The 26,193-nt window shown below is 48.1% G+C and overlaps 1 protein-coding gene and 1 non-coding gene across 2 annotated transcripts; both read left to right on the top strand.

Annotated features, from left to right (window-relative positions):
• The first annotated feature begins 32 nt into the window (after window positions 1-32).
• On the top strand, window positions 33-25,984 carry COPG1 (coat protein complex I subunit gamma 1). Its single transcript, XM_036087521.2, has 24 exons — window positions 33-196; window positions 1,125-1,177; window positions 1,627-1,707; window positions 1,966-2,037; window positions 2,147-2,226; window positions 4,266-4,341; window positions 4,574-4,666; window positions 5,054-5,140; window positions 6,452-6,609; window positions 6,697-6,830; window positions 7,921-7,988; window positions 8,234-8,422; window positions 9,341-9,436; window positions 11,959-12,202; window positions 13,432-13,507; window positions 15,414-15,517; window positions 15,992-16,117; window positions 16,439-16,507; window positions 19,650-19,792; window positions 20,108-20,279; window positions 21,188-21,285; window positions 22,802-22,940; window positions 23,269-23,367; window positions 25,490-25,984. Exons 1-24 carry the CDS (start codon window positions 160-162, stop codon window positions 25,618-25,620), a joined length of 2,625 nt encoding a protein of 874 aa, XP_035943414.1. The 5' UTR covers window positions 33-159; the 3' UTR covers window positions 25,621-25,984.
• Window positions 3,219-3,322, top strand: LOC118532762 (U6 spliceosomal RNA). Its single transcript, XR_004915875.1, has one exon. It is a non-coding gene; the product is annotated as a U6 spliceosomal RNA (small nuclear RNA).
• Window positions 25,985-26,193: the final 209 nt, after the last annotated feature.

Here is a 26,193-nt window from a genome sequence, read left to right as displayed (position 1 = left end):
CTGGGTTGTGCGCTTGCGCAAAGCGCAGGTTGCGCTTGCGCAGAGCGCAGGGCGACGTGGCCGGCCGGAAGTTGCCTGTGCGGAACCGCCGCCTGATCGCCGCTGCTCCCTGCACTGGTTTACCAGGGGGCTGCTGCGTTGCGCCCCGCCGGCACCACCATGCTAAAGAAATTCGACAAGAAAGACGAGGAATCGGGTGAGGGAGCGTAGGCTTGGGGGAGGCTGGACCCTAGCGCAGGCTCTCTGCACCCTCTTTGGGAGCCCTCCTTCCGGGCCTCTGCCTAGACCTGAAGCCGAGACTCAGTGAGGGACAGGGTTTGTGCCAAGGTCCGCAGCTGGTCAGTGGCAGACCTCGGAGAGCCCGAGCATGCTCCACTGCCCCCTCTCGTGAGGTCGGACCACTATTCGGGGGGTGACCTTGGGCGGGTCATGCGCATGTGTGGGCCTCAGTTTCCCCAGCTGTGGCGGGGGGGGGGCGGCCAGATGCACCCTTGTGACTTTCTCTGTGAGACCTCCTGGGATTCGCCGAGGCTGCGCTGCTGCTGGCCAGACTGGGGTGTAATCTGTGGAGCCAGTGTTCTGTGGCTGAGAACCCTCTTTCGTTCATTTATTCAGCAAACATCTATTGAGCGTGTACAGTATGTCAGGCACTGTACTGCGTTCTGAGACTGCAGTAGAACAAATGAGACACTCAGTGCCTTACCTGGGAGTATTACGTCACAGGCATAATGGAGAAGGTAGACACCAGCCAGATAATGACACATGTAATTAATTACAAATGTGACATTTGCTGTGAAGAAATCCTAGTCACTAGGAGATGGTGGTCCCCACACATTGTAGGGACTCAGTTAAGTACAAGTTACATAAATGAATGCAAGACAAGATGCTGTGAGAGGCACAGAAGAACTGTACCAGGGCTGCTGGGTGACTAAGTGGTTTGGGGTAGAGGGAGCTCCCTGCAGGAGAGTGGTAGGATCTATATGCAGGTTGTAGAGCTTTGATTGCCATTCTGGAGTAATTTGAACTTGGGCTAGGTAAACAATAGTGACATCTTTTCCTTCTCAATGTCTGGAAGGCTTGCAGTTTAGGCTTACAACCTATACTCAGTCTTCTCTGTTCTGTAGGTGGAGGCTCCAACCCATTCCAGCATCTTGAGAAGAGTGCAGTACTCCAGGAGGCAAGTGTCATTTGCCCTCTTTCATCCTAAGTGTTCACAGCATGCTCAAAATACTAACGCATTCAAAGTGGTGGGTTAAAGAACAGTAAGGGAGAAAACCTGATCCTGGAAAGACAGGAAAACTTCATTCCTGGAGAGACTTCATTATGCTTGCATTTATTGTTGTTTTTGTTCTCTCTTTCTGTTTCTGGTTAACAGTTGTTTACTACTAAGTATCTGTTAGTAAGTCAGCACATCCCTAACCAATATTTAGGGAAGATTTGAGGAGTTGTTAATAGGTGAATTAAGGAAAAAGCAAAACAAAACTGTTCCCTTATGAGAATAAGCTCATTCAGGCAAATGTATTTATTTACCCTGGAACTTCTAAGACCTTGAATGTGCTTGAGGGCAGTCAGTGGGAGGGAAATAAACTAGGCTAGAAGGTAATGTTCTTTATTGCTTCTTCTTAGGCCCGTGTATTTAATGAAACTCCCATCAACCCTCGAAAATGTGCCCACATCCTCACCAAGATCCTTTACCTCATAAACCAGGTAAGAGGATGGAGCTTGGGGGTGGGGAAAATGGTGCTGGGGGTTATTGGGAGGGTTGCTAAGTCAGATAACCCTTAGGGTTTTTGTTAGCTCCTGTGTGGTTGTCATCCAGCTCTCGGTCCCCTCAGTGTCTAACTCTGATGTGTTGCCCTTGATGGATCCTCTCCAGGGTCTGGGGATCTGGCTTGGGCTAATCCGGCAGGAAGAGCCTTCTGGCCTCTCTGTCCCAGGCTGAGACTTCTTTTTTGATTAAAACAGGGGGAGCACCTAGGGACCACCGAAGCAACCGAGGCCTTCTTTGCCATGACCAAGCTCTTTCAGTCCAATGATGTAAGTGCCCTCAGTCAGTGTGGTCTACTTTTGTGTGGATTGGAATTTTCCTAACCTTGGCCCTCATGCTGAGCCAGGGGTCATAGGGCTTTTTCTATTTCTTAACCAGCCCACACTCCGTCGGATGTGCTACTTGACCATCAAGGAGATGTCTTGCATCGCTGAGGATGTTATCATCGTCACCAGCAGGTAAGTCTTGGGTCTGTGGATGGCTCCTTTGATGGATGCCATTGCCACAGAGGCCGATTTTTCTCATGTGTATCAGGCATTGAGACTTTTGTTTGACATAATGCCAGGCACCATTTCCTCTTTTGTCTCCCTCATCTTTCAGTTACTGCTGCCCAACCCAGGGCAGCCTCTAGAGTGTACAGTTTCCCTTTTAATTATCTGGCCTTACCTTAGGCATAAATCCTTCCTTGCTTCCCTGATTCCTCTCAGTCAACTGAGCCAGCCTGGAACTTTCACAAAGACTTTAGTGAGTACCAAGAGAGAACACAAGAAAAATAGACATGGAGAGTGCGGGGGGTATAGAGACAGGCTCACTTACCAAGTACTGGTTTCTGCTTTAGAATGAGTTATTCAGGGGACAGATGTGACTAAAATATAATCCCTGTCCTTTTTTTTTAAATAGATTTTATTTATTTATTTGACAGAGAGAGACACAGCGAGAGAGGGAACACAAAGCAGGGGGAGTGGGAGAGGGAGAGGCAGGCTTCCTGCTGAGCAGGGAGCCCTATGCGGGGCTCGATCCCAGGACCCTGGGATCATGACCTGAGCCAAAGGCAGACGCTTAATGACTGAGCCACCCAGGCGCCCCTCTAATCCCTGTCCTTAAGAACTAGGGCTCAGTTCTCTTATTCTTGCCACACTTTGGAGGTGGGGGGGATGTTGTACATTCCATTACAGGTTTGTTTAGAAAATATTTATTGAATGTCCACCAGTCCCTGTGTATAGCTCTGGGAATATAGCAGCAAATAAGACCGACATGAGCTCTACAGCCCCAGAATTAATAGAGAAATAGCCAGGCAGACAGGCATTAAGATATAATAGAGTTTATCATGGGATGTATGATAGACTGTGAGAACAGACCAGAAAGATATCCAACTTGAATTTGGATCAGGAAAGGCCTCCGAGACCTGTCTGAGTAAAGTCCTAAAGGATGAGTAAGAAATAGCAGGAAAGTGCTTGCTTTGGCAGCACATATACTAAAATTGGAATACAAAGAAGATTAGCATGGCCACTGCTCAAGAATGGCAGGCAAATTTGTGAAGCATTCCATATTTTTTCAAAAGAAAAAAAGAAGCCACTGAAAACAAATCTCTTCCGGGCGGCTGGGTGGCTCAGTCGTTAAGCGTCTGCCTTCAGCTCAGGTCATGATCTCAGGGTCCTGGGATCGAGTCCTGCGTCGGGCTCCCTGCTCAGCGGGGAGTCTGCTCCCTCTGCCTTTGCCTGCCGCTCTGCCTACTTGTGCTCTATCTCTGTCAAATAAATAAACTCTTTAAAAAAAAAAAAACTCTTCCAAAAACTCTTACTAAAAAAGAGAGAGAAAGGGAGGGAGGAAGAAAGAAAGAAAGAGAGAGAGAAGGGCGCCTGGGTGGCTCAGTCGTTAAGCGTCTGCCTTCGGCTCAGGTCATAGTCCCAGGGTCCTGGGATCGAGCCCCTCATCGGGCTCCCTGCTCGGCGGGAAGCCTGCTTCTCCCTCTCCCACTCCCCCTGCTGTGTTCCCTCTCTTGCTGTGTCTCTCTTTGTCAAATAAATAAATAAAATCTTTAAAAAAAATAAATAAAATGTTAAAAAAGAAGAAGAAGAAGAAAGAGATAGAAATCTAGATAGATAGATAGCAGGACAGAGGTGGAGGGAGCCAGGAGTGCTCCAGCCTGAGGGAATAGTATATACAAAGGCTTGGAGAGGAGAGAGCATGACCTGTTTGGGGACTTCTCTGTTAAGGAGCTTATACTTGATGATAATGGGGAGTAAGAAGCCTTGGGAATGTTTTAATCCAAGCCAGAGAGTGACCTGGTCATTTTCGAGTTTTATATAATCTCTCTTGTTGCCGTGTGGCTTTTGACCAGGAAGGAGTAAGAATACAGTGAGAGCACTAGTTAGGAGACTCGTATGGTAGTTCAGGCAAGTGTGGTGACCAGAGCTGGGGAGGAATGGATGGGGACATGTGCTCGGGAAGGGCCAGCCAATCTCCTATGTGTGGACAATGCCTTCCCCTCCCACAGCCTAACAAAGGACATGACTGGGAAAGAAGACAACTACCGGGGCCCAGCTGTGCGTGCCCTCTGCCAGATTACTGACGTGAGTCTCTTGCCCCCACCAAGCAGCCATTCTCCTTCCCTGCTTCTTGGCAAGGCTCAGTCTCCTGGGCAAAGCACTGGGCCAGGCATTGTGGGGGTGTGGGTGGGGTGCAGGAACACCAGATAAAAGTTTGCCTCCTTCTTGCCCTCACTCTTCCACCCATCACCTGCACTCCTGATGGTCACCAAGGATTGATTGGGTCCCCTCCTGCCCCCACTTGTTGTCCCCACAGAGCACCATGCTGCAGGCTATCGAGCGCTACATGAAACAGGCCATTGTGGACAAGGTGCCCAGTGTCTCCAGCTCTGCCCTGGTGTCTTCCCTGGTGTGTAGCATCCTGGGGGGCTGGGCAGCAGATTGGGAAACTGAGGAAATATCAGTGTTGGTTTTCAGTAGGACAAAAAGGGTTTCTGTATCCCCAGATCTGAGAGTCCCACCTACTTTCTTAGTGAAGCATGCTGGGGAACTCTTGACCCATCCCTTGGGGTGACTGACTGTTGGAATTTGGATCTGGTGGGAGATCTGCCACCAGGGCAGAGAGTGAGGGTAGGAGCTATCCTTGTGCACTGTCTCGCAGAACCAGCACAACGGAGAGGCTCTGGGCTGTTTCTGAGGAAGGATCCAGAGCTGGACTGAACTGTGAGCTGGGGCCAGGAGGTATGATGGTTGAGTGTCCTGCCTGCCTGCTTCTTAATGTTCTCTGTTCCCCTAGCACCTGCTGAAGTGCAGCTTTGACGTGGTCAAGCGCTGGGTGAATGAGGCCCAGGAGGCGGCATCCAGTGATAACATCATGGTCCAGGTGAGGTGTGAGCAGAGCAATGATATTTACAATCCTTAGGTAGATGGCATGGCACTAGCCTGTCAGAATGGACACTCACCATGGAGATCCTGGTGGTCCCTAGGAGGAGCAGACTTTAACCTTCTGTCATTGGATTGTGGGGAGACTTGGGAGTGTGGGGAAAGAATCCAGGGCACCACTTGGGAAGGTTTAAGTTAGAGGCTGCTTACCAGCTGGGACAGAAATATTCAAGTATTTGATAACCAGCTGAGTAGTGTTTGGGGTATGGTAGGTAGCAAACTTGGCCCAGGCAGGCAGAGGGCCTTTGCCAAGTTGGTTTGGTTAGTGATGCATATAAATACCTTGGTGGGGCTTTCAGCTACTTAACTCATTTTCAGTGACCTAGGCCAGGAATTCCTTTTACCTCTGTGAGTCTCAGCTTCCTTGTCTGTAAAATGGGAATGAAAGTTTCTGCCTCACAAAGCTGTGAGGATAATATGAGACAGCATCTAAAACATCTGACCTGTCGGGTTAGGCATCTGCCTTCTGCTCGGGTCATGATCCCAGGGGCCTGGATCGAGCCTCACATTGGGCTCCCCGCTCTGCGGGGAGTCTACTTCTCCCTCTGCCCTTCCCCCTGGTCGTGCTCTCTCTCCCTCTCTCTCAAATAAAATCTTAAAATAAAAAACAAAAAAACCCATCTGATCTGTTGGGTGCCTACCTGTAGGTGTTCCCTGTGTGTTTTCTCTTCACCCTTTGTGCTGACTCCCCTCTCTCCAGGGCCAGCTCTGGCCCCTCAAGATACTTCCCAGGGTCAGAGAAGGTTGTCACATACAAGACACGCACAGTTGCATGACTTAGCCCTTGAATGCCACTCTGGTAAAGAAACAAAGAGCAGGGGGATAGGAAGTAGCTCTGTGCACCTTACATCTCCAGAAGGGGAATCCCTTGACTTTGGGCACTCCAGACCTAGCTTTGCCAGTACTGGCCATGAGTCCTTGGGCAAGTCAGTGGGACTACAGATATCTACCTTCAGGGGCACTGTAAGGTTTAATGCTGTAAGGTCTCATGGGAAGTGTGCCGCACGCCACCTTGACCACACATGTCCATGCTCGGGGCCTGGCTCCCGCTTTCTCATCTTGTTGAAAGACACCGTGTCCCATTCTTTTCATCTCTGTGGCATCTGTTGTCCCCTCCACATCTGTACTCATGCTTTCCGTTGGGACCCTTGCCAAAATTGGGGGCAAGAGCTAGACTACAGATACACTTTCACACAGCCGGTAGACCTGAACTTCACACACCTGTGCTCTGCCGTGATCCTCTGTCCTCTAGTACCATGCTCTGGGGCTCCTGTACCATGTGCGTAAGAACGACCGCCTGGCTGTCAATAAAATGATCAGCAAGTTCACCCGGCACGGCCTCAAGTCTCCCTTTGCCTACTGCATGATGATCCGGGTGGCCAGCAAGCAGCTGGAGGAGGAGGACGGCAGGTAATGGCTCTTGTCTCCCCTGGCCAGGTGATTCCTCGTTCAGTGCTGGGCCATCCCCAACTTCTTGCCACCCGTATTCTTTTGTAGCCGTGACAGCCCACTGTTTGACTTCATTGAGAGCTGTTTGCGCAACAAGCACGAGATGGTGGTGTACGAAGCCGCCTCGGCCATCGTCAATCTTCCAGGCTGTAGCGCCAAAGAGCTGGCCCCGGCTGTGTCAGGTTACAGACATCACTTTGCCCTAGCCCCATGCTTTCGTTCCTACTGGAAACTAGGCCCCAGGCTGAGGGTTGGGCGAAAGAAAGAAAAAGCCCTCCAACAGGCCAGAGCGTAGTGTTAAGAAAAGGATTCGGGATCTAGGAAGTACGTTTTCGGTGCCAGGCACTGTACTAGGCTCTCTCACGTGCATTATGTCTGGGGATAGGGTACTTCAGTCCTAACTTACTATTCATTAAAGAGCCTGGGGCTCTGGTAAGAGGCAGAGGTGGGGTTCAGATCCACTCTGCAGCCTGTCGGGCTGGCTAGCCATGGCAAGAGGGCCTGTTGGAAGAACCCAAGATGTATAAAACCAGTTCATGCTCACCAGAGGCCAAGCTGTCTCAAAGGAGAAAGCAATTCAGAGGGGTCCCTCAGCCTGGACACTGGAGCCCGAGAGCCTGGGTTGGGGTCCTGGCTTCCTGACTGCCAAGGCACAGGGAGGGATATGCTGCCTGATGTGCACCCACATAGGATATGAACCAGGGCAGTTGGTGAAACCAGGACTGGGGTAATTCTGCTGGGTTCTGTACATGCCCAGGAGAGAGGAGTGCAGTTCTACTTTCACAGGCGTAAAGGGCTCAGGCTTCAGGTGTGGGGAGTCCTGGATTTCAATCCTCGTTCTGCCGTTTACTGGCAGCTAGTCTAGAGTTACTTTCGTAGCTTTACCCCTGCATGCCTCAGTCTCTGTATCTGTTAAATGGGGATAATAATAAAAGCTGCTTCATGGGATGGTGAGAAATCAATGAGACAAGGCACAGCGGCTCCTTGGCACAATGCCTGGCACATGGCAGGTGCTCAGTAAGTAGCAGCCGTCGTCATTCACGACACCCACTGGGCTCTCACGAGCATATTAAAGCCTCTCTGCTCATGAGCTCTCTTCCTTGGTTGTGATGAGGGTGCCAGCAGGGAAGTGAGCACAGCGTTTGGGTCTGAACAGCCCCCTAGCCTTTGCATGCCCTCTGTGCCCTGTCCTGCCACTCCCCTGGAGGCCTGGGCTTTCCCAGCTGCTCAGTGGTGAGGGCAGCTTGGCACATGGCATCTGTCTCCCCACAGTGCTTCAGCTTTTCTGCAGCTCACCCAAGGCCGCTCTCCGCTACGCTGCTGTCCGCACCCTCAATAAGGTAAGGGTTTAGGGGTGGGCAGAATGGGGGTCTGGCCTTTTGAGAGGGTCAGGGAGGTGGCCTGATCCAGCTGGAGGCATGTCGTGGCCCCTGACCTGAGTTGCAAAAGGTGTGGTGCTGGTCACAGTTCGTTTCTACCAGATGGTGAGATGGGCTCATCCAAAGGACCTCTGACCAGGCCAGAGCCATCCAGTGGAATAACAGAAGTCCCTTTTTATCTCTCTTCTCTCCGTCCTCCCAAACAGGTGGCCATGAAGCACCCGTCCGCAGTGACGGCCTGCAATCTGGACCTGGAGAACCTGGTGACGGACTCAAACCGCAGCATCGCCACACTGGCCATCACCACGCTCCTCAAGACCGGCAGTGAGAGCAGCATCGACCGCCTCATGAAGCAGATCTCGTCTTTCATGTCGGAGATCTCGGATGAGTTCAAGGTACCTGGGCATGCCTGGAATACCTGCTGTCCCCAGAATGAGGCAGATAACTCTGTGCCTGCTCCCCCATGTTCCCCAGCCCCCAGGCCAGGATTGACCTGGGGGCTGCTCAGGCTTGAGGACGTGGTGGAGGGGGTGGCATGTCGCCCTTCACAGGGCCCAGCCTTGGGAGACACACACATCCTGCCCTAGGGTCTTTGTCCATATTGTTCCTTTGTGAGGCTGGTTGGCAGGGCATGGAGTGAGGGCTAAGGGAGCAAGTGTCAGAGATTTCTCGTTTTCTGGTGTGGGCTGATGGTGGTAGTGTTGATCAGTTTGGGGAAGGAGGGAGAGTCGGGTCCTGGGTGAGGAGAATGAGAAGGTAATGATGGTGATTGCAGACATGCTGAGTTTGAGGTGCCAGTGGGCACCAGGTGGAGTTGCCTGTAGACATTTGGAACACTGGTCTTGAGCTCAGACAATAGACAAAGGTTTGGGAGTGTGTGGCATAGAAGAGGTGGGTAAAACCACGGGAGGAGGTAGGACTGCAGAGAGATAGTGTGCAAGGGTCAAGGCCAGAGTACCCAGGGAGGAGCCAGAACAGCTGATTGGTGAGATCGTGGAAGTGGAGGTAGGAAGAGAAGCAGTACAGGTGGGATGGAGAGGGGCCTGTGGACTTAGCTTGAGATCTGAGGAAAGCTGAGTTTGGGGGACCTAGAGTCTGGATTTGGGGCTATTGAGACTGGTGTGCATGCCACCCTAGTTGGATGGGCTCAGGGATCATGTGCTCCCTGAGGGTAGAGATGGAGTTCTTCTCTCCTTGCCCTCTAGGTCCACGGCCTGGCTGGGCCTAAGGAAGGACTCCGTTGGCACTTAGTGAACTAAGTAAGTTGACCCTAGTGGCAGGGGCTGCTGCTCACACATGTCTGTTTCACTTAGGTAGTGGTGGTCCAGGCCATCAGTGCCCTGTGTCAGAAGTATCCTCGCAAACACGCCGTGCTCATGAACTTCCTGTTCACCATGCTGCGGGAAGAGGTAAGAGCAGGCATTTGGGGCATGCCAGGTCTCCTCATGTAGGAAGTGACCTGGCTATTAGCTCCATGCTCAGTTTGGAGCCAAGATCGTCTTCGTGGGGGGTACCCAGATCAACCTGTTAACCAGGTGGATTTCCTGGTGCCTGCGGCCCTTTGTAATCCTCATGGACCACAGTATAAACATTCACCAATTCCTAGTAATTGAAGTAATAACCAATGACTCACCAACCTGGCTTTAAAGACACAGCAGATGTCCTGGGGCAATGCTTGTGCCAGAGTCAGGAAAACCTGTGTTCTTTACTGCTGTCTAATATAGAAATTTTCTGGGCCATTCCATGAGCTCCAGAGTTGGTTTCTTCTGAAATTGGTGCTCATAATGTGACGTTGGGTTCTGTTTTTGTTTCTGATGTGAATTAGTGATTCACTTACACTGCCTTCCTTGGGTGTCTCAACAAAATAAGTTAATTCGGAGGAGCAGAAGCAAAGGGTTTTAGAGTAGATTTGGTCCCCAGCTGCCCCTTTGCCCCAGCCCAGAGTAGCCCTTGGACCAAGGCAGGTGAGGAGCCTTTGCCTGGGATGTCTTTGGGGCTCCTAAGATATTAGAGGGGAGGAGGGCGCTAATACTTAGAGAGCCCTCAGCTAATGGGGCCAGCATTTTGGAGACACTACACAGTGCACACAATCTTGTGATCCTCATAACAGGCCTTGTCAACAGACATCATTTTCTCCCTTTAAAATCAGGGATCTGAGACTCAGAGAGGTGAAGTGACCTGCCTCTGGTCAGCTGCCCAGTAAGTATCTGAGCCAAGATCTGAACGGAGATGTATCTGGCTCCAGACTCCATGATTTTCCCCCAGACCTCCTTTCCTCCCAGAAAAATACATGGTTCCAAGTATCAGTTAAGTGTAAGACCTTCACTCCTTAGAGTGCAGCAGTCAGACACTTGAGACCTTGTCTTTTAGGAATGGGTCTGTTGCTCATGCACAGGGCTGTGTTGTTCTCTAGTCAGAGCAGCTGCCGGCAAAGCCTCGTTGCAGTTACTCTGAACGTCTTGCTGCCCCCCATGCTGCTTGGCTGGCTGTAAAACTGACACTGAAAATAGCCTTTGAAGGTTTACAGTGCGCCTACTCGCGTTAACAGTCTCACTGAAGTACAACAGCGTACAAATAGCATCTTTCTTACTCTTCACAATAACCTGTCAAGTAAGTACACTGATGGTCCTTATTATGAAGGTGCCTAAGGTTCAGACAAGGAAAGTGACTCGCAGCCATAAAACAAACTAATCTGAGAACAGGGGCCAGATTTGACCCACAGCCAAGTTGTACTTGGATTGTACAAAGTTTTAAACATTTCAAGTTAGTGGCCATTATTTACAAATCAGGAAAACAGCCACCAACACCAGCACAACGGATTTCTAGTTTCTCCTACAAAACTCGGAAGATCTGGCAACACTGGGTTGAGTGGTGATTTCCCTCTTTAGGTGCTACGGGCACTGTCCAGTGCCTCACCCCTCCCATCCACTCCACTTCCATTGCCAGATTACATGCCTCCTGGCACCTCTGTCGTTAGTGTCTGTAAGTCGCAGAGCACAGATTTGGTCTGGGGTCTTCTGGCTCTCTGCTGCCCCGTTCTGTTTGTTTTGGGTTTTGTTTTGTTTTGTTTTCAATTGTGGTAAAATAACACATGACATAAAATTTACTATCTTAACCTTTTAAGTGTCTAGTTCAATACAGTTAAATATATTCACATTGTTGTAGAGCTAATCTCCATAACTTTTTCATCTTGTAAAACTGAAACTCTGTGCCTGTTAAACAATAACTTTCTATTTCCCTCTGCAGTCCCCAGAAACCACCGTTCTTTCCGTCTGTATAAATTTGACTACTCTAGATATTTCATATAAGTAGAATCATGCACTATTTGTTTTTTTGTGACTGGCTTATTTCACTTGGCATAAATGTTACTGAGTTTCATCCATATTGTAGGACATGTGAGAATTTCATTCCCTTTATGGCTGAATGACCACATTTTGTTCATCCATTCATCCATTGATGGACACTGGTTGCTTCCACTTTTGGGCGATTATGAATAATGCTGCTATGAACATGGGTGTACAGCTATCTTTTTGAGACCCGGCTTTCTATTCTTTCGAGTATATACCCAGAAGCAGAAGTGCCAGATCATATGGTAATTCTGTTTTCTAAAATTTTCTGAGGAACCCCTGTACTGTTTTCCATAACATCTGTACCACCCAGTCTGACTTTTACTTCAAAGTTGGGAAGGAAAGCGAGACCCAAAATGTTTCTATTAAACTATCTACTATTAGATCTGGAAGGGCCCCAGTGAGCATTCAGTCCACGCCTTATGTTTTACACAAAAAATAAGGTAGAGTCCCCGAGAGCCAGGTCCCTTGCCTCCAGGTTCTGTGTTTGGACTGCTGTCCCTGGTCCTGGTTAGGTGCTGGGCCTCACAGCTCATTTCTGGAAAGAGCAGCCTCCTTGCTCAGTTCAACCCCTCCTGCTGCAGGGCGGCTTTGAGTACAAGCGGGCCATCGTGGACTGCATCATCAGCATAATTGAGGAGAACACAGAGAGCAAGGAGACTGGGCTGTCGCACCTGTGCGAGTTCATCGAGGACTGCGAATTCACGGTGCTGGCCACCCGCATCCTGCATCTTCTAGGCCAGGAGGGTCCCAAGACCAACAACCCCTCCAAGTACATCCGCTTCATCTATAACCGCGTGGTCTTGGAACATGAGGAGGTCCGGGCAGGTGGGTCTGAGCCAGGGCTGAATGGGGGCTCTTAGCTGCTGCTTGAGCAGATGGCCTGCCAAAGGGACCTAAGCCCCCGCCCATGGGCACTCTGTGTTCTTGCCTCACAAGCTCGGTGATTTATAACATTGTGGGAAGGACCTTAGATGGTTGGGTGTCACCCAGTTGAATGGTTCTTTAGCTCTCTGATTTGTGTTACTGGTTTTTGGTTTTTAATTTTCACTACATGTTACGTTTAACTTTCTTTTCTTGCTTGTCTTTTTTTGTTGTTGTTTTGTTTTGGTTAGCTTTTTTTTTAAGTGGTAGTTTTATTGAGATACAATTCACATACTGGAAAATTCATTCTTTTTTTTTTTTTTTTTTTTTTTTTTTAAAGAGAGGGAGCATGGGATGCCTGGGTGGCTCAGTTGGTTAAGCATCTGCCTTCGTCTCAGGTCATGATCCAGGGTCACAGGATTGAGTCCCGCATCGGGCTCCTTGCTCAGTGGGGAGTCTGCTTCTCTCTCTGCCTGCCCCTCCTCCTGCTTGTGCTCTCTCTCTCTGACAAATAAATAAAATCTTTTAAAAAAATTTTTAAAAAGGTTGGGGGGAGCAGAGGGAGAGAGAGAAACTTAAGCAGGCTCCATACCCAGCGCAGAGCCTGATGCGGGGCTGGATCTCACAACCCTGAGATTATGACCTGAGCCAAAATCAAGAGTTGGATGCTTAACCAACTGAAACACCTAGGTGCCCCAAAATTCACACTCTAAGAGTGTACAATTCAATGCATTAACTGTCATGTTCTTAATTTTATTTTAAATTTTCTGTCCTTCTCATGCCCCAGTAGACAGATTTTTCTTGTTTCAGCAATTGATATTCATTAATAATAGTTCATTTTCTCATTTATATTAATGCAAAGGCTAATAACTGCAAGTTGAGGCCATTTGGATACAGAAGCTGAGCAGTCTATGTGTGGCTGTCTTCTGTGGCCTCATCGCAGTCAATGCTGAAATGGCTCCTGGAACCTTTAAAAATGGGGCTGCCTTCTCCCTGAAATGGATGAGGGAGTTGAGGCCCAATGGAGGTCCACCCCGGGCCATTGATTGCATTGGTGGCAGGTTTGGGCCTCCACGCTCGGGATGCTTGGCTCTGGGACTCTTTTGCTCAAAGAACCATTCTAAGCACTGTAAGTGTCCAAGCTATGAGCTGTCAGATACATTGGGTAAATCATATTTGCTTTATAAATACAGGTGCTGTGAGTGCTCTGGCCAAGTTTGGAGCCCAGAATGAAGAGATGTTACCCAGTATCTTGGTGTTGCTAAAGAGGTGAGGCTAAGCCAGAGGTCCCTGAGGGATGACAGTGTTCCCCGGGGGAGAGAAGTTATATAACTGTGGATTGTAGGAAAAAAAAATAGAAAGCATGGAAAAGCATGAAAAACAGTATCATGCAAAAATTTTGTGACCATTGTTGAGTTCTTTTTTTTGTTGTTGTTATTTTCTTTTTTTAAAAAAGCTTTACTGACATATATTTTGCGAGCCATAAAGTTCACCAATTTTAAATGTATAATGTGAGGCACCTGGGTGGCTCAGTCGTTAAGCGTCTGCCTTTGACTGGCTCAGGTCATGATCCCAGGGTCCTGGGATCGAGCCCCGCGTCGAGCTCCCTGCTTGGCAGGAAACCTGCTTCTTCCTCTCCCACTACCCCTGCTTGTGTTCCCTCTCTTGCTGTGTCTCTTTCTGTCAAATAAATAAAATCTTTGAAAAAAAATAAATAAAATGTATAATGTGATGGTTTTTAGTATATTCACAGAGCTGTGTGTAACTATCAACCATAATCTAAGTTTAAAACATTTTTTTTCAAAGATTTTATTTATTAGAGAGAGACAGCGAGAGAGAGCACAAGCAGGGAGGAGAGGGAGAAGCAGGCCCCCTGCCCAGCAGGGAGCCTCATGCGGGGCTCGATCCCAGGACCCTGGGATCATGACCTGAGCCAAAGGCAGCCGCTTAACCAACTGAGCCACCCAGGTGCCCCAGTTTAAAACATTTTAATCTTCCCTAATAGAAACCCTATATCCATGGGGCTTACAGGGCAGAGTAAATGTCTGTTGGGCTAGGGCAGTCTTCTCAGTGTGGGTGTGTCTTCCCAGCATGAAGACTCCTTGGTTCCTGTGGGGTTTTTTGCAATGTATGAAGTTTGATGAGGCTGTTTTCAGCTATGCCTCCTTGACTCTTTTGCTGGTTAGCTGATGAGGGTGGAAATAGAAAGAAAAGAAACCCTATGGGGCACCTGGGTGGCTCAGTCAGTTGGGTGTCTGCCTTCGGCTCAAGTCATGATCCTGGGGTCTTGGGATCAAGCTCCGCATCAAGCTCCCTGCTCATCGGGGAGTCTGCTTCTCCCTCTGCCTCCCCCCACTTGTGTTCATGCTCTCTCTCTCAAGTAAATAAATAAATAAAATCTTTAAAAAAAAAAAAAAAAAGAAAAAGAAACCGGGGCTGGATCTCACAACCCTGAGATTATGACCTGAGCCAAAATCAAGAGTTGGATATCCATTACTAGTCACTTTGCCCTCCCCCCAGCACTCTCCTACCTAGCCCTAGACAACCACTAATCTACTTTCTGTCTCTGTGGATTTGCCCTATCTGATCATTTCATTTCATAGAAATGCAATCATATAATCTGTGGCCTTTCATGTGTTTAGCTTCTTTGTGATGTTTTTTTCAAGGTTCATCCATGCTGTAACATGTCCCAGTACTTCATTCCTTTTTATGGCCAAAGAATTCATTGTACGGGTAGACCACATTTTAGCTATTCACCAATTGACAGACATTTGGGTTGTTTCCACTTTTTGGCTCTTCCAAATAATGCTATTGTGAATATTCATGTACAAGTTTTTGTGTGACCTGTCGTCAGTTCTCATGAGAATACGCCCAGGAGGGGAATTGTTGAGTCATATTAAATTCTTTTTTGACATATGACCCTGGATATAAGAGATTGCCTCCTTCACTAGGTGGACTTTAGGGAGAGGGCCCAGGGAATATGAATATGACCACGCCTTAGGTAATTAGTTAGAATATTATAGGCTCCTCTGTGCATTTGATGCCTGGATTGCACATGTGGGGACTGAGCTTTACGAGACTTGCTTCCTCTGACTACCCTCTGATGAAGCCCTGCAGCATCCCTCCTGCCACCCCTGGGGGCTCCAGTCAGGAGTACTGTGTGTTCTGGCTACAGGTGTGTGATGGACGATGACAATGAAGTAAGGGACCGAGCCACCTTCTATCTCAATGTCCTGGAGCAGAAGCAGAAGGCCCTCAATGCAGGCTATATCCTAAATGGTGAGTCTCACTGGCTATCTTTGACTTGGTCCCGTCCTCGGGCTGTGGCCCTTCTCACCACTCCAGAGCAGGCGCACCCTCCCTGGGTAGGGGAAGTCTGAGGCAAGACACTTTCAGCTAGACTTTCATGGCAACTTCATGGCATGACTATAACCTTAGCAGACCTAGAATCTTGCGGTTCACACCAATGTGGGTGGAAACAGCTCGGTGAATTGAAACACTAGTCATTAATAAAAATCTCTCTTTGCATAGTACTCTACTCTCTATAAGTCACTCTTTTATATACATTTATCCCCATACTAGCCCTGTGAAGGAGGATGTAGATGAGAAAGTGGAAGCCCAGAGGGTTAAGTGGTTTTCTCAGTGGTCTAGGATCATACAACCTAGACCCCAGGGCCTCAGTCTTTCATGGGGGATTCTGGGTGCTCGTTCTGTCATGTGTTCAGGCAGTGTCTCTCTCCCACTGACTTCTAGGTCTGACCGTTTCCATCCCTGGTCTGGAGAGAGCTCTGCAGCAGTACACTCTAGAACCATCAGAAAAACCTTTTGACCTCAAGTCTGTGCCCCTGGCCACCACGCCAATGGCAGAGCAGAGAACAGGTAAGTAACACCTGTGCTTTCGGAAGCCTTCAGATCCAGGCCTCTGCTGGAGGGTCTGCATGAGCCGTGAAGCCACTAAACCTAGCCAGGATGGGAGGGCTTTGTCCCAAGAAGGTGGAATAATCCTTTCTACATCTGGCTCCAGGAAATGGAGACACATGCACATAAACACTCCCTCTCTTTCTCACATGTTCTGTACTCTCAACTGTTTAGGCTCTCAGGGGGTTTGGAAGTTATAATCCGTAAGTAACAGCTCTGTGGTCAACACCACACTGCCCCATTACTGGAGTTGTTGGTCATCATGTGTGTTTGCTCCTGCAGAAAGCACCCCCATCACAGCCGCCAAGCAGCCAGAGAAAGTGGCAGCCACCCGGCAAGAGATCTTCCAGGGTGAGTAGCAGTGCTTGGTGGGGCTCTCAGGACCTGGGCTTGGTCTCCTCAGCTTTAGGGTAGTTGCTCTTCTCAGGGGAATTAGGAGAGACTCAATCAACAACAGTCCGTATCCTTTTTTTTTTTTTTTTTAAGATTTTATTTATTCACTTGAGAGAGAGCAAGCATGAGCAGCAGGGAGGGGCAGAGGGAGAGGGAGAAGCAGACTCCCCGCTGAGGAGGGAGCCCAATGTGGGGCTTGATCCCAGGACCCTGGCATCATGACCTGAGCCAAAGGCAGACGCTTAACTGACTGAGCCTCCCAGGCGCCCCCTCAACAACTGTTCTTACTCTTGAGTGCTGGGCCCTAAGAGTACTTTAGACAGCACATTTGACCCTCAGGTGGAAGTCATCAGGTCCATTTGGTATTGGAGGAACGGAAGTTCAGAGAGAGAAAGTGATATACCTAAGGTGGCACAGCAAGAAAGTACAGGGGTTGGAATTAAGATTCACATCAAACTGGCTCAGAGCTGCCACTTAGCCTTGGTTCTGAGGGCTTGGGTCCCTGGAGCCCAGGTTCGTGCCAAATGTCAGATTCAGTACAGTTGGGGTCCAAAGACCCTAATACTTTTTTGGGGGGTTCCAGAGGCATTCAGTCCACATTGTCTGGGAAGGTTTTATTTAGGTATTTATCTATCCCTCTGGTCTTGTATCTTTTTAAGGCTAGAGGCTATGTGTCTAACTGCCAGACCATATTATCTACTAATTCCCACCTTCAAGGACTAACACATGCCCCTCTTCCTGGATCCCCTGTGCTCATCACTTCTACTCCAGCTCTTCTGTCTTCTCTTAACTAGTTCTGTGTGGTTCTTCACAGGTTCTGTCCTTTATTTGCTCTATCATAGCTTTTAGCACAGTGCCTTTCTTCCTCCTAATTGGGTGAGTTCCCAATTATTGTTGAATTAAAATAAATCCTCCCCTCCATTCCATTCCATTCCATTCCATTCCATTCCAGAATCCTGTCTTTTGTCATCTTTCAGATTCAGCAAAACTAGGATCTGGAGCTAACTGGGATCACTCTAACACAGAACTTTTCCTTCTGTATTACTTTCTCCTTGCTGTTACCACAAATCACCACAAACTTAGTAGCTTAGCACAACACAAATTTATTATCTTAAAATTCTGAGGGCAGAAGTCTAAAATGGGTTTCACTGTGTTGGCTCCCTCTGGAGGCTCTAGGAGAGAATCGTGTCTTTGCTTTTTCTAGTTTCTAGAGGCCTCCTCCATTCCTCTCCTGGTGACCCCTTCCTCCGCCTTCACAGCCAGCAGTGTGGCCTGTTCAAATCTGACTCTGAGCCTTCTACCTCCTTCTCTTAAGGATCCTTGTAATTACATTGGGCCTACCAGATAATCCAGGATAATCTTCCCGTCTCAAGATCCAACTTGCTTTTACCATGTGATACAACGTATTTCTAGGTTCTGGGAGTTAGCTTGTACACATCTTGGGGCCACCATTCTGCCACACCTTCGAAGGAAGCCGCCTTCTAAGTCTGTTAGAGGCTATCAATTTCATCTTTAAACAATCTTCCAAAGTCTAACATTTATTGATCACCTGTTCAGTTTCAGGAACTTTGCTAGATCCTGACATTTATTGCCTCGTTTATCTTCACAATAATCCTGTGAACGAGATTATTATATCTATTTTATTGGTGAAGAATTGGAAACTCAGAGGCATTAACTGATAGCTTCTAGCAGAATGCCCCAGGGTAGTTAAGTGTCAGGTCTAGAAACTTGGGGCCCGATGAAATAAATTCCCATAGAAAAGCACTCAAGTGCCCACTGATGGGGCGCCTGGGTGGCTCAGTCATTAAGTGTCTGCCTTCAGCTCAGGTCATGATCCCAGAGGGTCCTGGGATCGAGCCCTGCATCGGGCTCCCTGGTCAGCGGGAAGCCCGCTTCTCCCTCTCCCACTCCCCCTGCTTGTGCTCCCTCTCTCGCTGTGTCTCTCTTTGTCAAATAAATAAATAAAATTAAAAAAAAAAAAGTGCCCACTGATCTAAGCTGCTCTTTCTGGGCTTTTTACTGCCTGCACGTTCATCAGCTGCCTTCGGGTGGCAGAGGGCTGAAGCAGTCACAAAGAGAAGGCAAAAATAATAATAATGCCCACTTTCTGTCTCTATCCGTGAAACATGAATTGAGTACCTACTAAGTTCAGGGCAAAATATCAGATCCCTGGCTCAGGGCACAATTCCTGTCCTTAGAGTTCAGTTTAACTGGGAAGACAAGTTAAAAATCTTAGAGCAGTGGTCTTCAAATAATCAGTGCATATCAGAATCATCTGAGAAAATTTCTTAGAAATGCAGATTCCTGAGTCCCAAATCCAGAGATTCTGATAGAGCTTATTTAGGACAGGCCAGGAATGTGAGTTTTTAACCCAGGTAATTCTGACACCAGTGATCCCTGACCATAGTCTGAGAAACGCTGCCCCTGCCATAGACTGGGGAAGAGTAGGCACAGCCATCGTAGGCGGACTTCGTGTGCAGACTGCTGCCAGAGGTCTCCTTCGCCTGGATGGGCCAGGGTGGGGGCCTGTGGGCCAGAGGACCCAGCCCAGTGTTGGAACCTGGCTTCGCGGTATAGGGATAGGCCTTACCAGGTGCCCACAGACCACTTAAAGTAGGGTTTTCTGCAAGTCTGAATCTGAAACTTCTCCTTACTGGCCATTTATCTTAACTGATAAATGTATAGGACCAGTTTGTTCTTTTGCCTGATTCTGTGGCTATAACATCACTCATCTCATCTTTAGAGTTTTCCTTTTTAAGAATCCTTGCTAAGCTTCTAAAGTTGTAGGAGTCTCCAAGTGGATTAGGCCTAGGCCATTGGGTTCTCCCAGTCAGTTTTCTGTGGCTGAGGTCTTTTGTGAGACAGAGGGGAAGAGAGTATTCATGGTGGGTGGTACAACTTGAGGAAAGTTAGCAAGAGGAGAAAACGCATTGGTATATTTGGGAAATAGCGAGTACCCTGTCATTGTATATACGTATCCATCCATCCATCTCAGTAGGGTGAAAGACCTGGAAAATTGGCCATGAGCATTTATTAGAAACCATCACAGGTTGGTCTGGGAATTGAAAGGCTGAGTGAATTTGTGGACTGTGGCTTTCAGAGCAGTTGGCAGCGGTGCCAGAGTTCCATGGGCTGGGGCCCCTCTTCAAGTCCTCACCTGAGCCTGTGGCCCTCACTGAATCAGAGACTGAGTATGTCATCCGCTGCACCAAACACACCTTCACTGACCACATGGTGTTCCAGGTGAGCAGGGAGGGCTGAGGCCCTGCTGGGGTGTGGGGCTAGGGAGTGGTCCCAAGTCTGACGGGTCCTGTAGGGTCCCACACCGAGTTGGTCAGAAGCCCAATGTGATGATAGGTTCTGTCACCAGCTGGTATGTGTCTTGCAGCCTTGACCCATTACCTCTCTGGCTCCTGTGTGTCAGCATGGGGACAGGGAGCCTGTGCAGGGGTACTGGGATAGGAGTCATAGGGTGAGTTAGGACCTCTGGGCTCTTCTTCTGCAGCAGGGCTTGGACCTAGAGCAGTGTCTAAGCAACCCCTCTTCTCCCTGCTCCAGTTTGACTGCACAAACACACTCAACGACCAGACCTTGGAGAACGTCACGGTGCAGATGGAGCCCACTGAAGCCTACGAGGTGCTCTGTTACGTGCCTGCCCGAAGCCTACCCTACAACCAGCCTGGGACCTGCTACACATTGGTGGCACTGCCCAAGGAAGACCCTACAGCTGGTGAGCCCCTCTCCAGAAACCACCCTGGCCTTGGGAATCCAGATGGGGTGGGCCGGTTGTGCACCAGCCATTTGTCTCCTATGAGAGATTCAACTCCTTGATTTCAGTCTTAGAAGAAGAAGAAAGGCTGAGTCCTGGGAACTTGTCATACATCGTCCCATTTCGCCCTCACAGACGACCTAGGGGGATGAGTACTGCTCTCCCTATTCCTAGATGAGAAAACTGAGACTCAGGGTAAATGAGTCACCTAAGTTCATGTGGCTGGTAAGAGGCAGAACCCAGGTCTCTCTGGTCCTCAGCCAGAGGCTCTTTCATTTCACCATGAGAGTACAAAGACTGAAACATCCCAACTCCACTCCTTCCAAGGGACCCACCAGCGTCTTTTTTTTTTTTTTAAGATTTTATTTATTTATTTATTTATTTGACAGAGAGAGACATAGCGAGAGAGGGAACACAAGCAGGGGGAGTGGGAGAGGGAGAAGCAGGCTTCCCGCGGAGCAGGGAGCCCGATGCGGGGCTCGATCCCAGGACCCTGGGATCATGACCTGAGCCGAAGGCAGCCGCTTAGTGACTGAGCCACCCAGGTGCCCCCCACCAGCGTCTTTTTCCAGGCCTTTGACAGTGGACGTTTGACTGTGGCACAGGCTTAGCCATCCTGTAGCACCTCTGCTTTTCCTCTTTCTTCCCTCTGAGGGGCCTCCTCAGACCCATGACTTGACTCTTTTGCCCTTCCACAAGGTGGTATCTTCTGTCCAGATTTGTGGGGTTGGATGGCTACCTGTCGGGTTGCTGCTACTGATAATATAACAGAGGCCTGGGGAGCAGGCCGTGGCCACCTGCCCTGTGGAGGAGCTCGTCCCCTGCAGTGGCTAGGGGCATCCTGACCACCCAGCCTCTCTTCCCTGCAGTGGCCTGCACATTCAGCTGCATGATGAAGTTCACTGTCAAGGACTGTGACCCCACCACTGGGGAGACGGATGATGAAGGCTATGAAGATGAATATGTGGTAAGAAGCCAGTGTTAGGAGGCTCAATTTTGTGCCTGAGGCTGCAGAGCAACCCCCTCCGAGGAGCTAACAACTAGACTTGAAGCTTTTTCTTGCTATTTTTGGCTCTTTGAAAGAAAGTGTTTTTTTTAACTTAAAAAGAATACATGCTTTAAAAAAAGAAAACTTGGGAACTACAAAAACCAAGTGTGAACAAATAGGAAAACATTACTCGTAGCCCTTGGGAGTTATGTGGAGGGGTGGGTAGGAGTTATATAATTGAGGTCATTCTGGTCATTATATATCTTGCTGTTTCCACTTAAAACCATAGTGTATTTTCCTGTATGATTACAAATACTTCATAAACGAAGTTTTTAATGACTTTAAAATACTCTGGTATGTAGAGATAACTCACTTGATCTTTATTCCCTCAATGTTGAACATTTGGGCTTCCAAATTTCACTGTAAAAGCTGCATTAAGTATCCCTTTGGGTACAAATTTTTATCTGCATTTCAGATTATTTCCTTAGGATCGATTCCTAGAAGTAGAAAAATTGGGTCAAAGGATGAGCGTGACTTTAAGACTGATTCCTGTTGTCAAATTGCTTTCTAGAGAAGTTGGATCAGTTTGCATCTGTTGAGTGGTCCTTTCATGCACTCAAAGAACTTCTGATTACACTTTTCTGAGCTTGGATGGAGCTGAGTGCAGGATCGCTCTGGGGTTTGACCATGGGGCACTGGCTCAGTGCCATCTGAGGGCCAACTATTATACTCAGCCTGGGGATGCAGATTCTTCAAGCTCCTCGTAACTAAAGGGACAGTTACTGTGGAATACAACTGATATTCACCATTGTCACACTGGAGCCATTGTTGAGGGGACCTCCCTAAGCCAGCAGTGACCCTAAGATCAGGAATTGCCCTAGGACCAAGTGAGCTCGTTGGGAGAACTGGCCCTGAGGCATTGCTTCTGCTGTGGGAGCTGAGTCCTACTTAGGCACACCTTAAACATCCCCAAGAGTAGGGGCTCAGTGAAGATCTGGTGGGTGAATGAATGGGGAACTTTTTTGTGCTCTCTGTCCAAGGTGGGGGGTAATATTATGTGTCACGTTCAGGGAGGACACAGCTGAGATGGAGGTAGGGTCCAGAATATGTCAGGCTCAGAGAACACAGCTGAGGCAGAGGGTGGGATCTGCTGAATCAGGAGTGATAGAGCCATAGGAGGCAGACCTTCTGGATCCTTGAGGCGCTTACTCTAGGCAGGCTTCAGAAGGGATGTGATCTTGCAGCTGACATCTTCAGGTGAGTACTTGGGTCAGGGCATTTCTATTGAAAGGACACCACTTAGCTGTGAGCACTTGAAGGACAGATATCCAGTTTACTGTATGTCCCTAGAGCCGAGCACAGTGCTCAGCGCCTAGCCAGCACTGACTAAATGCGTTGCAGAAAGGGATGAGCAGTGAGTTCAGAGCAGAGGTGTGCGAAGCAGGAACTCATTCCCCTGGAGGTGTGTGCCTAACTTCCACCTCCATCTCCCCAGCTGGAAGATCTGGAAGTCACTGTCGCTGATCACATCCAAAAGGTCATGAAGCTAAACTTCGAAGCAGCCTGGGATGAGGTAGGGGATGAGTTTGAGAAGGAGGAAACATTCACCTTGTCTACCATCAAGACACTTGAAGGTAAAAATCCTTGGCTACTGTTGAAATGTGTCCTCCCCTTTCACCCCTGCCGGCCTTTGCCTCCCAGAGATCCAGGGTCCTGTCAAGAGCACATACTTCAGATGCCACTTCATGAAAAGCCCCTTAGAGGAGCGCCTGGCTAGTTCAGTGGAAGAGCATGCAACTCTTGATCTCGGGGTCAAGAGTTTGAGCCCCATGTTGGGTGTAGAGATTACAAAATAAATAAGCCAAAAAATCCCCTTAGAGCAGGCTTAGGGGATGGGGGCATGGTGGTGACACAAAGGGGAAACAAGATGTGGCTTAATGATGCTGGGATTTTTCCTTACAGAGGCTGTGGGCAATATCGTGAAATTCCTGGGAATGCACCCTTGTGAGAGGTCAGACAAAGTGCCAGATAACAAGAACACCCACACATTGCTCCTGGCTGGTAAGCAGCATTTCTAGGTGGGAAGGGCCTGTGTAGCTCACAGCCTGGATGCCACTGCATCCTGGGTTGAGGGCTCCCACTGGGAACACGGGGATTCAAAGTCACAGCATTGAAAATTCACAAAGTAAAAAAAAGACCAGCAGTGAAATATCCTCCGACCCTTGCTGCCTGTCATCTAGTTGCGTTCCGATTACAGTCGACTGGCACTGCTATTACAAACAATGCCGGTATATGTACACATTTCCCTATTTTAACTCAAATGTTTATGTGTAAATGGTATATATATTGTTCTGCACTTCACTCTTCACTTGACAGATCTTTCCTATGCCTGGCTGGCTCAGTTGGTAGAGCATGCGACTCTTGATCTCAGGGTCGTGAGTTTGAGCCCCACATTGGGTGTGGAGATTACATTAAAAATAAATTGAAGAATACATAGTTTCCTCTTTTTCTTTTTTTAATTGTGGTAAAATGTACATAATGTAAAACTGACCATTTTGAGTTCAGGTATACAGCTCAGTGGCATTAAGTACATCTGCATTAATGTGCAGTTATCAACACTGTCCTTCTCCAGGACTTTTTTATCATCCCAAAGTGAATCCTCATACTTTTTTTAGCTTCCTTGTATTCCATTGTATGGGTGTACCATATTTTATAGGATCAGCCTGTATTGATGAACGTTTAGATTGTTCCAGGCTTTTGCTCTTAGGAGCAATGCTACAGTGAATAATCACATACATACATATATATACATATACTTTATTTTGCATGTATGCCCTGAGGATAGCTATAGGATAAATTAACCAAGGCATTACCAAGTCAAAGTGCATTTCTCATTTTGATAAAAATATCCAGTTGCCTTCCATAGGAACTGTATGCCTTTCCTTCCACACTGTGGACAACATAGTATATTATCAGTATAATACAGTAATCAGTAATATATACAGTATATTATCAAATCATTATCAAATGATCTTTGCCAGTCTGGGTGGAAAATGGTATCTTAGTGTAGTTTTTTACATTTCTTGTATATTGAATGAAGTTAAGCATCTTCCCAAATATGTGTGCTGTTTGTATTTCTTTTTCTGTGAATTATTTCCATATCCTTTCTCTAATTTTCTACTGGGTTGGTTGGTCTTTTCTAATAGGAATGGCATTTTAAGAAGTCAACATGTAAATTTTCAAACTTACACAAAAATTGAATAGTACAGTGAACCCACATGTGCTCATCCTCCAGCTTCAACAACTAACAGCATCTATACCGCCACTCACTCTACTCCCCACCCCAGGTTATTTTAAAGAAAATTCCAGAGGTAGCATTTTGTATGTAAATACCTCTGTATGTTTCTCTAAGAGATAATAGTGCTTTGTTTAAAGGGGTGGGGGCAGGGGTGCCTGGGTGGCTCAGTCGTTAAGCATAACCTTCGGCTCAGGCCATGATCCCAGGGTGCTGGGATTGAGCCCCCCATCGGGCTCCCTGCTCAGTGGGAAGCCTGCTTCTCCCTCTCCCACTACCCCTGCTTGTGTTCCCTCTCTCCTGTCTCTCTGTGTCAAAAAAGGGGGGGGGGGAGCAATACAGTTATCACACCTAAAATTAAACAAAATGAAATGGGAGATTTTTTTTTGCTGAGTGTTTATAAACAGGGTTGGGAGGCAGCTCTGCTTCAGTGCTCACAGCTGATAGACCCCAAGCGGATGTTTCTGGCCAAACTGAAGCAGTCCCCTGGGTCTTGCAGGCACCTGCAGTGCGGTTTTGTCATGGAGGGGCTGTCCCTACATCTGTGCTCTTAGACTTAGGCAACATGCATGAGAGCCTCTGTGATGCCAGGTAGAAACTTTGTATGTTCATTAATTCATTTGCACCTGGCAAAGCTTAAAAAAAACCAAAAAACGGTTAGTATAATCATCTCCTCTATGTTGTAGTTGAGGCTACTGTGGCTCAGAGAGGTAAAGTGACTTGCACAAGATCTCACTTAGGGATTTCAGCCCAGCTCCCCTGTTTCCAGACCCATTCCCATTTCACTACACCACAGCTGCCTTGATCAGTTGCTGCAAATGCCACCCTCAACCTACCTTCTGCAGCTTCCTTCTTCCTTACACACCTGTACTTCTGTCTTCCCTCTAGGTGTGTTCCGGGGAGGTCATGACATCTTGGTGCGCTCCCGACTGCTGCTTTTGGACACAGTAACAATGCAGGTGACAGCCAGAAGTTCGGAGGAGCTGCCAGTAGATATCATCTTGGCGTCTGTGGGCTAAGAGGCCAGGCTGCATGAGCCCTACTCCTACCCTTTTCCCCCCAACACTGCGCAGAAGTCATGCCTTCATCCTGAATCCAGTGGAAACTCCTTCCCAAGCCTCTGTATCAAAAACAATTAGAAATCACTGGGAAAAAAATTTTTTTTTTTTTTTTTTTAAATTTAACCCCTGCCCCAGGCCTGCCAGGGGGTAACCTTTTTTTCTTTTTTTAAATAGGGGATGATTTTAGCTTGTCCTAGAACCTGCTGCCCTGCCTGTCAGGGTAGGGACATCGCAAATGAATAAAATGCTCGCACCTCCTCTTGAATTTATCCCCAAGAAAACCATCTTATCCATATAAATAAATCAGCATGTATTTATTGAATGGCTGCTACTTCTGCAGACTCATGCTTAAGGGCTCCACTTTCCACTTCCCCTTCTGAGCCCCCACCAAGAACACCTGCTCTATCCGGTTCACACCCACAGCCTTTTGGCTTCTGTACTTGAGGTCAGACCACTCCCACTCCTCTCCAAGCCTCAGAACAGGGGCAGTGCAGGTCATGACAGCAGTCACTGAGGTCATGTGCCTGTTCT

Source organism: Halichoerus grypus, chromosome 1, assembly GCF_964656455.1.
Source record: "Halichoerus grypus chromosome 1, mHalGry1.hap1.1, whole genome shotgun sequence".
NCBI lineage: Eukaryota > Metazoa > Chordata > Mammalia > Carnivora > Phocidae > Halichoerus > Halichoerus grypus.
The sequence above is the reverse complement of the archived record's forward strand: the minus strand, read 5'-3'. Positions and strand labels throughout refer to the sequence as shown.